Genomic DNA, 13,291 nt, shown 5'->3' with positions numbered 1-13,291 from the left:
TCCCCCCCCCCATTTTTACAGATGGAGAAACTAAGGCAGGTGAGATGAAAGCATTTTGCCCAAGGCTCCCATAGAAGGGGTTCAAACTGAAGTCTCTTGGGTTCTAAAACTCCTTCTGTTTCCAACACTCTGTACTTTCCTTTTAACTTTGTTTTTTATTTCTTAGGTTTTCATTTAGAAATACAGTTGGTCCTAAACAACATGGTGTTTAGGGGCACTGGCCCGTATACAATTGAAAATCTGCATCTCTGTGACTTTTGACTCCCCCCAGATTTAACTACTAGTAGCCCGCTGTTGGCTGTAAGCCTTACTGATGACACGAACAGTCAATTAACACATACTTGTATGTTATATATAGAAAAAAAATGTTGAGAAAGACATAAGGAAGAGAAAATGCATTTATGGTACCGTACTGTATTTATTGAAACAAACCCCACATAGAAGTGGACCCACGCTGTTCAAACTCCTGTTGTTCAAGGCTCAACTGTAATTTGAATTAAAAAATGTTGCACAACAAAGGATTCCAGTATACCCTTCAGCCAGCTTCCCCAAACCACTGTATAGCTCTTAAAATCAGGGAATTAGCATCGGTGCAATGTCAAGTAGTCTACAGACCTTACTCGGATTTGGCAGTCATCCACTATTTGCATTTTTTCCAGTCTAGGAGTCAGTCAAGGATCCCACATTGCATTTAGTTGTCATGTCTTAGCCTCCTCCAGTGTGGAACAGTTTCTTTACTTTTTTGCCTTTCTGGACCATGGCACTTTTGAAGAATACTGGTCGGTTATCTTACAGACCTTTTTATCTTTAAATGCATCTGGTTTATGTCTGCATTTAATTAGGAGGTAAAAACGGTTTTCCTCTGTGTCACCATTATAAGCTATTTCTTTCAAGAAACTTCATTGTGTCATTGCCAATTATTAGGACACTTTTGAATGAGTAAGGGTGATGTGATGTTGTCGGCCTTTGTTTAGAATCATAACCTGTCCCAGGCAGAACGGCCTTGAGTGTCCTCTGGTGGTCCATCGCCCTGGCTCCAGAGGTGGCAGCGTCACGGTCTGTGTGTCCAGGCTCCTTGTCCTGTGTTCTTTCTACTTCATCATCCCATTGGCCTGGAAGGCCGATGCACAAGCAGTCAAGAATTTATTGACTTAAAAATGTTTTGTCCTTGAACACTGAGATTTTGATTAATCGATGATTCATTTGATCTTGGTATGAAATCAACTTTGCTTTCCTCTAAGATAGACTGTTGCATGTAGGTCATAAAGGCAACTTGGCACAGTCCCTGGTGATTTTTTTGTTGAGCTAAAATGCCAGATCTCTTTTCAGCAGCAACCCTGCTTTGCATGTGCATGTTTGGAAGCAGCCTGAGGAACAAAAGTTCTCGTGATGCTTATAAGACAGAAATGTTAATATACAGACTTACTGTGGCTCCTCTTGGCCTTTGTAGGACTAATACAGATGTGTTGCTGGTTGCTTCCTTGTGCTCTCTTGGGTAATGCCATTTGGACGTTGGTAAACAATGGCTCCTTTGCAGGTCATTGACCCTTTTTTTGGGGGGGGGAGGGGTATTTTATTTTATTTTATTTTATTTTTTATAGTTTATTTTGAAATTGGATTCCATATAACACCCAGTGCTTCTCCCCACAAGCGCCTCCCTCCATGACCATCACCCACTTCCCTCCCTCTGGGAGGGGGTATTTTAAAAGGTGGGCATTGACTTCTGAGCCTTTTGGAACGTTGATATTTTCAAACCTCCTCACTCTTAAGAGTAGGCTTTATGAAAGCTTGTATCATCTTCCCTTGTAAGTAAGAAAGGTGAGTAACCATATCTTCCTGAAGCTCTTCCCACAAACAGAGTGACTGTTAATTCCTGTAGTTAGATAGACTCAGTTTTTTGGCCTCTCACTTTTCATAGCTATAGGTTTGTCTTGAGATATATATATATATATATATATATATATATATATATATATATATATATATATCCCAGTATTTTTCAGTTTTTGGCCTTTTTTATTTATATAGGCCCCTTACCTATTAACGTGTAAAAAGTCAATGAAAGCAAGGTATATGACAATGTAGAAGAGACTGCATTTTACCCTTGTTAGACTGTGATGTTTGCTGTAGATTTAGATCTTGGGAAAAGGAAAAGGAGTTAGTCGATACATTCGGTGAAGAAAGTAAAATCATGAGTAAGTTCGGAACGAAGTGAGTGCACCTTGGAAGATCCCAGAACGTGTGGCCTAGGTGGCGAGTGTACACAGCCCCCATGTGGTAACCATTTTTATGCCACTGCAGCTTGTGATCCGCTGAGCCAGGTCCCGACGTGACAAGAGCTTTTGGCAGATATCTGGGTGTTGAGGCCACTTTGCTCCTAGGGGAGTCCCTAGTGTGGAGTGGGGATTGGAAAATCTGCGTGACCCTGTTTGCGGGAGACCTTATCCCATTGCCGTATGTTTTCTGTGCATAGCCTCCTCATCTTACTAGTAGTTAATGGGCGTACTCGTCTGGGGAAGCACACGTATGGCAGCCTCTCCTACAGGCATGGGAGGAGCAGAACACTGCGTGCCCAGTAAGTCCCTGGTGCTCTCAATCCTGACCTCTCTTGGTCTGTTCCAGTGGCACACCATGTTGGAAAAATGTCCAGAGAAACCTGTCTGCTGCTTCCCATCTTCCCAAACCGGCATTCCTGGTGATGAGCGTTTCTGAGAGCCTTCCCTCTCTCAGCCCCTGGTTAACCGGAGTTCGGAAAAATGTTCGCGAATTAAATCATGAATATTCAAGTTACCACAAGATGGCGTCAGATCATTTCAAGTCATGCCAGATAGGGGGAGCCTCAACACAATAAATCTTTCAATTTAAAAAAGTTAAAATATATGCCTTTCAGGTCATGATATTTAGTTACCGTAAACAAACCTCTCATTTCTTTTCCCATTCTCCTGTGGAAACTCGAGGCCCATGTCTATCCCACTCCAAAAGTAGCTGTGTAGGTAAATGACTTGAATCAGGGAGATGATTTTACTAACATGAATAGTTCAGGATCTTTTGTGTTTGGCTAATAAAACCTTCATTTTACTTGTTATTTACAAGCGTTGTCTGTGGGGTGACCCTTAAGTATTCTATAATGATACATCTCCACAATTGCCCATCTCCCTGTTATCCGTTAGTCTGATTTATATTCTTCTGATATGTGTATTTTTTTTTATTCTTGTTTGTTTCCCTAACTAACATGGAAACTCTGAAAGAGGCTACAATTTTATTTCAGTACTATTTGCTCAGTGCCTGGAACGGTGCCTGGCATGGTAGGTACTCAAAACCTCTTAAGTGAAGAATAAATAGAGAATTTTCACTATTGCTTCATCAGTGCTCTTTGGCTTAATAAGCAAATCCTGAAATTATGTAAAAGTGTGACGTTTCTGAGTTCATCATCTTTGGGAATTTTACTGATACCTTGAACGTGGAAGCTTTTAGCAGTGTCCTCCTCTGGTGATTACATTTCAAATCTCTTCCATAATTTAGTAATCTTCCTACAACTTACAGTGTATTTGTAATATTCAGGCAGGGTATATTGATGAATGTAAAATGAGCAAACCAGGACTAGTCAAGGAAATACTTTCAGACTTTCATTTTACCTTACTGTAAAAGTTTCTATTCACACACACAGGAACACATAATTCAAGGGATCTCTGTGAGGCTCACATAGCTTCCTTGCTTCACGCATGCTCTGTAAGTGAGGCCCCTTGCCAAGAAGCAGAATAGCTTAACTTGATTGTACCTGGTGGGCATTACCTGAAGGTTAAACTTCATGAAAGCAGTCACTGTAATTTTGAGCTTTTTTTTTTCTGGGGCAAAAATGAATGAATGAGTGGATGAATACTTAAAAATCAGTTTTTTTGATTACTTATCAAGATTGCAGCTGCTGGGGTTCCTGGGTGGCTCAGTCGGTTAAGCGTCCGACTTCGGCTCAGGTCAGATCTCATGGTTCGTGGGTTTGCGCCCTGTATCGGGCTCTGTGCTGACAGCTAGCTCAGAGCCTGGAGCCTGCTTCAGATTCTGTGTCTCCCTCTCTCTCTGACCCTCCCCTGCTCATGCTGTCTCTCTCTGTCTCTCAAAAATAAATAAAAAAAATAAAACAATAAAAATGTTTTTAAAGATTGCAGCTGCCAGAATTGGCATGATGTAGTGTTGAGGCTACTGAGGACTGACCAGAGGCAACTGACCATCTGTTCTCTTCACAGATAGTTCTCCAAAGTAAGGTTCATTTTCTAAATTGACCCCATAGGTGAGCAAGGTTCATCTTCATATTCATTCATTCAGCAAAAGTTTATTGAGTGCCTACTATGTGCCAGACAGTGGTAGTGGTAGAGATACAGGAGTGGCTGCAATAGATCATATTCCTGTTCTCATAGGTCTGAGTTCTAATCCAGTGTCTTTTGGGGTCACAGATGTCTTTAATAATGTAAGTAATGGATCCTTTTCTCTGAAAATCAACCACTTAGCCAACCTCTCTCTGTCTCTGTTTCTCTCTCTCTCTTTCTCTCTCACACACACACACACACACACACACACACACACTCAGTGCTCTGAGAAGGGGGAGACCCACACACTGAGTAGCATATATCACTTCCTAGGCTTCCAGAGACTTGAAGCTCAAGTTTGTGAAGGAGAAGCCCTTCTTTGCCCTTTCACTGTTCTCCTTCCCCTTCTGCACTTGTTGATGTTGGATAAGACTTCTTGTGATTTTCTTTTCTGGTTTGATCGCAGGATGAAGCAGTGTGCATCTCTGGGCAAAGAGCCCAAGGGGTGCTCAGCAGGCTTGGACCAGGGGCCGCCTTGTCTTATGGCTTTGAGAAAGTCACTTCCACCCCTGAAGTCTTTCTCTAGAAAGAATTGGGTCTGAATAATTCTGAGGCCATTTCAGGGTAGGTTAGGTAGGCGGGTTTAGAAGGCAATATAAAATATCAGTGAGTAAATTATAATCTCACTGCTCATTAGTTGGTGGTTTTGATCAGATTACTTGGTTTATGTGGGCCTTAATTTTCCTCACGTGAAAGGTGAAAAGCAGCATATACCTCACGGTATCAATTTGAGAATTAAAATGAAATAATATATGTAAACTGCCCACGACAAAAATGATAGCTTTTTCTAGTCTTGTTACATCCAAATCGTCTCTCAGGGGAATTGGTAGATAAAGGATTCACTGAGCACCTGGAGTAGACCACCTCTGTAGTCATGTTCCTCTCAGGCTAACTGCTGGGCAGTGGTGCCCGATCCTGGGGACAGGTTCCCTCTGTGTTAGGCCTGGTGTAACTTCATCGCTCCCCCACTACCTGCTGGGTGATCCTGACTCTAACCTTTATTCAGTTGCCATTTCTGACCTGTGAAGTAATGATAACACATGACCCAGCCCCAGCAGAGAAGCTGTTGTGGGATTTGAACAAGATCATGTGGGGGCGCCTGGGTGGCTGAGTCCATTAAGCGTCCTACTCTTGATTTTGGCTCAGGTCACAACCTCACGGTTCTTGAGATCGAGCTCCACGGCAGGCTCCACACTGACATTACGGGGCCTGCTGGGGAATCTCTCTCCGTCTCTGCGCCCATCCCCCCCCACCAATGCCCCTCTCAACATAAATGAATAAACTCAAAAAAATAAACAAGATCACATAAGTGAATAAAGTGTGTAGCACAGTGCCTGGCACAGAGGACACTTCATTTATGTCAGGCTGGTCCCATGCTGACAGTAATACTGATAATTAGATTCACCTCACCCTCCCTTCTCTGCCCAGGGCTGTGTTGGATCTAAAGGTTTCTCCTGGACTCACACAGGTTCAGTTGATGGTACCTCTTACTCATCTAGGCCCAGATAGTACAATGAAGGGCCTTGGTTGAAAACTGGCCTTAGACTTGCTTGGATAATATTTACCGTTCTTGCACATAACTGTTGTTACTGCGAGGTAATTCACTTGGGTGAAGGATGAATGGTAATTCTTCTTCATGTGTTTTCATTTAGTATCCCAACCCCATGGATAAAAATGTCATCTCTGTAGTAACTGTGGAGGAAAAAAGAGGTAAGTTCTCTGCATACACCTGACTTCAGTGATGTTCATTAAGTAATAGTGATGTTTATCAAGGTGTGTGTGTGTGTATGTGTGTGTGTGTAGCATGTTACTTTTTATTTTTTTATGTTTAGTTTTTATTTTGAGAGAGACAGAGAGAGAGTGAGTGGGAGACGGACAGAGAGAGGGAGAGAGGGGAAATCCCAAGCAGACTCCACACTGTCAGTGCAGATCCTGACGCAGGGCTTGAACTCACAAACCATGAAATCATGACCTGAGCTGAGACCAAGAGTCGGATGCTTAAGTGACTGAGCCACCCAGGTGCCCAGCCTATTACTTTTGAAACAGCTGTAGGAACAGGTGTATTTGAGGTGACAGAGAAGAGTACCCAGCATTTACAGCAGCAGTAGAAGTCTTCTTTAATATGCCTTTGTCACTCTCTCAGTTATTGACTGATCACAATAGTAACAGCCAACATTCTGAGCAGTGAATATGAGCCAGGCACTCTTACTTTTATTAACTCCTTTCGTCTTCAGAGTAATGTATGGGGTATGTATTATTCCTACTCCCATTTAATGTATGAAGAAATCAATAAATTAAAGGTTAAATAATTTGCCCAAGGTCACATGACTATATCCCTATAATATACTCGTGTATCATTTTATAAGTGGCAAAACAGTGCCATGACTAGTAGCATGCATGTAAGATGGGACTGTAAAGTGATGAGGTTATGGAATCATAACTGTACTAAGCAGTATGGTTCCATATTGACCAGCATAGGGGTGGACAAACTATGCTTGTCCTGCTTGATGTTGTGAATAAAGTTTTATTGACATACAGCCATGCCCACTTGTTTACATGCTATCTATGGCTTCTTCTTTGTGGCAACGGCAGAGTTGAGTTGTTGCAACAAGGCTGTTCATAAGGGCTAAGATATTTACCACATGGCCCTTTGCAGGAGATGTTTATTCACCCCTGGACTGCTCTCTGTCATATGTATCTTGGTGGAATCATTTTCACTGTCATTGCCTGGACTTGAGAACTGGGGCACATAGGAAGCTCTAGCGAGACCCATAATCAGTGTATAGACATTTGGAGACATGCAGGCCTACTTCTGACATGCTCTTGAGTCTTCTGAGAAAATGTGTGAGATGCTACTATTCGTGACGTGACTGCGAAGTCATCTCTGTGCTTGGTGAACACAAAAACTGTCTTTGGCTTGTGAGGGTATTTTCTTCACATCCATAACTCTATTCATATATTTAAAAAACATTTTTTTCATGTGTCTGCACTCAGTATGGGAGAAACTTGTTATTTGGCATCAAAGATATCTGATTTCGAGCCTTGCTTTTGTTACTGCCTGCATGACCTAACTTTTTGGAGGCTCTGATTTCATTTATTAAATGAGAATGTAATAATAATCCTGCTTTAGGTTGTTGTGAAGATCAGATTGAGAGAACAATATCCAAAGTGTATTCCAAAGTGGTGTAGGAACATTAATTATGATTTCTGCCGTTGATGGAGGCATCTTTGCCTGCAGGAGTGCCTAATCCGTCTTAAGTGTGTGCGCTGCAGACATTGGATAAGCCGGCCGAGGGACTGCCAGTGGGCAGGAGGGACACGCTCCTCATCCTGCCAGAGGCTTCTGCGCCATCTGGGCATTTGCACCGTCAGGGCTACGATAGCCAGAGCTCTGAGAAACCCGACAGGACTTGGCCAAGTCACAGTAGCTTACAGGGCAAAAGACAGTACTTCAGAGTTTATGTTTTTCCTCTGACTCAGTCCCCCTTTTTCTTCGTTCACATTTATTGTGTGCTTTTCACATGATTGGAAAACAAAACAGAGTAGTGCCAGTCACAGGGACAGTGCTTCTTGATGAGAGAAGACTACAGCTAATATAATTAATTCAGGGTTTAAATTGTGTACCTAGAAGTCTGTGCTTTGAAGACATGTTTGGTACAGAATGTGGCAGAATCAGATTCTCCATAGTCTTGTGAAAACATTGTCTTTGTTGGAGTTGAGCAAGAGGCTCTTTGGTCCTTGTCATTGGAGTGTTGACACTGATAATCCAGAGCCGTGAACAGTTTGTGATTCTTTTCTCTGACTTTAGAATGTGCAGAGTGAAGAGCTGTCTGACCCTTTTTCCTTGATTACAGATAAGTGTATAAGGAATGATTTGGCCCAGAAAAGTGGCCAAGGATACTGAGTTTTGAGTTAAACACTTTTTTTCTCTCTAGGAATTCTGCATATAGAAAACTGACGTTGAAATGAAATGTTTTATTGACATTAGGACAGGAATACATATTCTTCAAACATTTTTTGAGTGTAAAAATTTTCTGTTTCTAGATGTGTCAACAGGGATCATCTATAGAAAGAGGATTGCAGTCTGTCAGAATGTGGTTCCCGAGATTTTAAGGAAGGTAAAATCATTTTAAAATTTAATCAGATTTGGTGTAACCCTGGGTGATTTTCACACAGTCCTGGAAAGAGAGAGCATTTTCTGATGTAGAGGAGTGTTAGAACTTTCCCAGTTGGACCGCAGTAGCCCCTCAGAGGAAGAAAGCACTCTCATATCTAATCTCAGTTTTGGCAGATGCCACTGGAGATAGTTTTTTTTTCTTTCTTTCTGTTTCTGCTTCTCTTTTGTGGAGGGCTCTTAGTGGACATAGAGATGGTCTACAATTATATTAAAGATGTCTAGGATATTTTGCATGAAGTGACCGTCTTTTCTCATCTGTCCATGGTTGGTTAAGACTCTTAGGTAAGAATGATCAGAAGTGGACAGATGGTAAATATTTAGTCTCCTCTTCAGCAAGGAAGATAAAAGCTTCAGTTTCTATGTCACTGTCAGAGAAGTTATTTCAGGGAGAATATAATCTCCGTGTTCTCTGTAAGTCTGTTTGTGTATGTTTCTGTAAGGTGATGGTGGTGATGATGAAATCTTCATGATAGCACATTGTTTTCTCTCTTTGAAATCCTTAAGCACTCTGGTGATTTTTGGCAAAGGTAAGTGGGAATTTTTAATAACATTGATTGAATCCTGGAGGAATTATTGACAAGAGTCCTTTTAGAATCAGGAGGAAACAAGAGGAGAACATCCTGATGATGTCTCTGATGGTTGTTTCAACCTGGAAGTGATTCTTTTGGTGATGTAGAGCCACTTAGCTTGCAGATGACATTGCTGTGCTGTTTGGTCTCTGTAGACAAAGTGATGGCTTCTATCACTTCCTTATCCTGGATTAAGATTCTGTCATATTCTTTGGAGGAAAGAAAGCTGATATGACAATGAAAAAGAGCTTTATGTTATTTTCCAGATGCTACAATGTGTTGCCCTGAATGCAACAAATTATGACTGGCTTTTCCCACAGGGTGTATACCCTGCCTTTGCCCTATATACACCCTTTGAATCTATTATATAAAAAGACATTCAACTTTGTCTTGTATCTCAATTCTTAAATAATTTAAGGACACCTCTGACTTGTGCAGTGCTGCCTTTGTAATTTTCGCATGTCTCCTCCACCTCAGAAAGCATACATTTCAAAATATTGGACAGAGTTTAAAATGAAGAAAATATTTTATCTGATGTTGTCTTGGATGTGAGCCCATAAGTGGGCCCAATTAGAATCCATCAATTTAAGAAGGCCATAACCAGCCCTGGAGGAGACACGCAGGAGGCTGGTAATTTGCTTAGTGTTTAGCAGTTAGGGAAATCAGGCCAGGGACTCTCCAGCTTGCATAAATCCTGGGCCATTTGCAGGTCCTCACCAGCATTTAGTAAGGTCATGGTATGTTTGATTATCAAGGACTCACGGCCATTGGTGGTGAGCCATCGTTTGTTATATCAGGATCACTTGTCCTCTTAATTTTTGAGACTGAAAGCAACTCTGGACTCTGTCCTTCTGGAGCCTGCTCTTCCTCATTTGAAAGAGCCATCCACTCTCTGTTGGACAGGTGAGCATTTTAAAGGTACCTAGTATCCAGTTGGAAGAGGAATCGTGGCTGAATCCTCAGGAAAGAAACATGGCTATACGGAGTCACTGCCTTACGTGGACACAGTATGCATCCATGAAAGAGGAGTCTGTCTTCCGGGAAAGTGTGGAAAATCCAAATTGGTAAGACCACCTGTGTGTGTGTGTGTGTGTGTGTGTGTGTGTGTGTGTGTTGGGTACAGGGATGCACAAATGAGTTCATATATTAAAAAGCTATGATTGCATACTTACAACCTTGGTTTACAACTCACATAAGTTACACATTATTAATTTTAATCACTCAGGTAGTTAATAAGTAGATTTGTCTTTGGGGGAAAAATAGCAGAGCTCAACTCCTTTCTTTTTTTTTTCCTCTTTATTTATTTTTATGATTTACATTCAAGTTAGTTAGCACACAGTGCAACAATGATTTCAGGAGTAGATTTCTTTTTTTTTTTTTTATAATAGTTTATTGTCAGATTGGTTTCCATATAATACCCAGTGCTTCTCCCCACAAGTGCCCCCCACCATGACCATCACCCCCTTCCCCTTCTCCCTCCCCCTTCAGCCCTCGGTTCATTTTCAGTGTTCAAGAGTCTCTCATGATTTGTGTCCCTCCCTCTCCCCAACTTTCTTTCCCTCTTCCCCTCCCCATGGTCCTCCATTACGTTTCTCCTGTTCTCCTGTTAGACCTATGAGTGCAAACATACGGTATCTGTCCTTCTCTGCCTGACTTATTTTGCTTAGCATGACACCCTAGAGGTCCATCCACTTTGCTACAAATGGCCAGATTTAATTCTTTCTCATTGCCATGTAGTAGTCCATTGTACATATATACCACATCTTCTTGATCCACTCATCAGGTGATGGACATTTAGGCTCTTTCCATGATTTGGCTATTGTTGACAGTGCTACTATGAACGCTGGGGTACATGTGCCCCTATGTGTCAGCACTCCTGTGTCCCTTAGGTAAATTCCTAGCAGTGCTATTGCTGGGTCATAGGGGAGTTCTATGGATAGTTTTTTGAGGAACCTCCACACTGTTGTCCAGAGCGGCTGCACCAATTTACATTTCCACCAACAGTGTAGGAGGGTGCCTGTTTCTCTACATCCTCACCAGCATCTCTAGTCTCTTGATTTGTTCCTTTTAGCCACTCTGACCGGTGTGAGGTGGTATCTCAGTGTGGTTTTGATTTGTATTTCCCTAATGATGAGTGATGTTGAGCATCCTTTCATGTGCCTGTTGGCCATCTGGATGTCCTCTTTGGAGAAGTGTCTGTTCAGGTTTTCTACCCATTTCTTCACTGGATTATTTGTTTTTTGGGTGTGGAGTTTAGTGAGTTCCTTGTAGATTTTGGATACCAGCCCTTTATCTAATATGCCATTTGCCACTATCTTTTCCCATTCTGTTAGTTGCCTGTTAGTTTTTTCGATCATTTCCTTTGCATTGCAAAAGCTTTTTATCTTGAAGAGGTACCAATAGTTCATTTTTGCTTTCATTTCCCTTGCCTTTGGGGATGTGTCAAGGAGGAAGTTGCTGCGATTGAGGTAAGGAGGCTATTTCCTGCTTTCTCCTTGAGGGTTTTTATGATTTCCTGTCTCACATTCAGGTCCTTCATCCATTTTGAGTTTATTTTTGTGAATGGTGTAAGAAAGTGGTCTAGTTTTATTCTTCTACATGTTGCTATCCAGCTCTCCCAACACCACCTGTTGAAGAGGCAGTCTTTTTTCCATTGGACACTCTTTCCTGCTTTATCAAAGATTAATTGGCTGCACACTTGTGGGCCCAGTTCTGGATTCTCTATTCTATTCCATTGGTCCATTTGTCTGTTTTTGTGCCAAAACCACACTGTCTTGATGATGACAGCTTTGTAGAGGCTAAAGTCTGGGATTGTGATGCCTCCCGTTTTGGTTTTCTTCTTCAATATTACTTTAACTATTTGAGGTCTTTTGTGATTCCATATGAGATTGAGGATAGCTTGTTCTAGCTTTGAGAAGAACGCTGGTGCAATTTTGATGGGAATTGCATTGAATGTGTAGATTGCTTTGGGTAGTAATGACATTTTCACAATGTTTAGTCTTCCGATCCATGAATAGGGAATGGTTTTCCATTTCTTGATGTCTTCTTCAATCTTTCATAAGTTTTCTATAGTTTTCATCATACAGGTCTTTTACATCCCTGGTTAGGTTTACTCCTAGGTATTTTATGGTTTTTCGTGCAATTGTGAATGGGATCAGTTTCTTGATTTCTTTTTTGGCTGCTTCATTATTGGTGTATAGGAATGCAACCGATATCTGTACATTGATTTTGTACCCTGCAACTTTACTGAATTCATCGATCAGTTCTAGAAGGCTTCTGGTGGAGTCTGCCGGGTTTTCCATGTAGACTATCATGTCATCTACGAAAAGTGAAAGTTTGACTACTTCTTTGACAACTCTGATGCCTTTTATATCCTTTTGTTGTCTGATTGCTGATGCTAGGACTTCCAACACTATGTTAAACAACAATGGTGAGAGTGGACATCCCTGTCGTGTCCCTGATTTCAGGGGGAAAGCTCTCAGTTTTCCCCCATTGAGGATAACATTAGCTGTGGGCTTTTCATAAATGGCTTTTATGATGTTTAAGTAAGTTCCTTCTTTCCCAACTTTCTCGAGAGTTTTTATTAAGAAGGGATGTTGTATTTTGTCAAATGCTTTTTCTGCATCTATCGACAGGATCATATGGTTTTTATCTTTTTTTTGTTGTTATTGTTAATGTGATGTATCACACTGATGGATTTGCAAATATTGAACAAGCCCTGTAACCCAGGAATGAATCCCACTTGATCATAATGGATAATTCTTTTTATATGCTGTTGAATTCGATTTGCTAGTATCTTGTTGAGTATTTTTGCATCTGTATTCATTAAGGATATTGGCCTGTAGTTCTCTTTTTTGGTTGGGTCCCTGTCTGGCTTAGGAATCAAAGTCATATGTGCTTCGTAGAATGAGTCTGAAAGTTTTATTTCCATTTCTATTATTTGGAATAACTTGAGAAGGATTGGTGTTAACTCTGCTTTAAATGTCTGGTAGAGTTCCCCTGAGAATCCATCCAGCCCTGGGATTTTATTCACTGGGAAATTTTTAATAACTGATTCAATTTCTTCATTGGTTATGGGTCTGTTCAGATTTCCTATCTCTTCTCGTTTGAATTTTGGTAGTGCATGTGCATTTAGGAATTTGCCCATTTCTTCTAGATTGTCTAGTTTGTTGGCATATAATTTT

At 41.2% G+C, this 13,291-nt stretch overlaps 1 protein-coding gene across 4 annotated transcripts in view; it reads left to right on the top strand.

Moving 5' to 3' along the window:
- PRELID2 (PRELI domain containing 2) overlaps positions 1–13,291 on the top strand; it is an 88,459-nt gene that overhangs the window by 23,743 nt on the left and 51,425 nt on the right. For all 4 annotated transcript variants that reach the window (XM_029942181.1, XM_029942184.1, XM_029942183.1 and 1 more), the window contains 3 exons: positions 6,014–6,071; positions 8,406–8,479; positions 10,011–10,171. In XM_029942181.1, the coding sequence (XP_029798041.1) occupies positions 6,014–6,071; positions 8,406–8,479; positions 10,011–10,171 (293 nt within the window). The remainder of the gene's footprint in view (positions 1–6,013; positions 6,072–8,405; positions 8,480–10,010; positions 10,172–13,291) is intronic.

The sequence above is a fragment of the Suricata suricatta genome, chromosome 6 (assembly GCF_006229205.1).
Source record: "Suricata suricatta isolate VVHF042 chromosome 6, meerkat_22Aug2017_6uvM2_HiC, whole genome shotgun sequence".
NCBI lineage: Eukaryota > Metazoa > Chordata > Mammalia > Carnivora > Herpestidae > Suricata > Suricata suricatta.
This window is presented reverse-complemented; position numbering and strand designations above follow the sequence as displayed.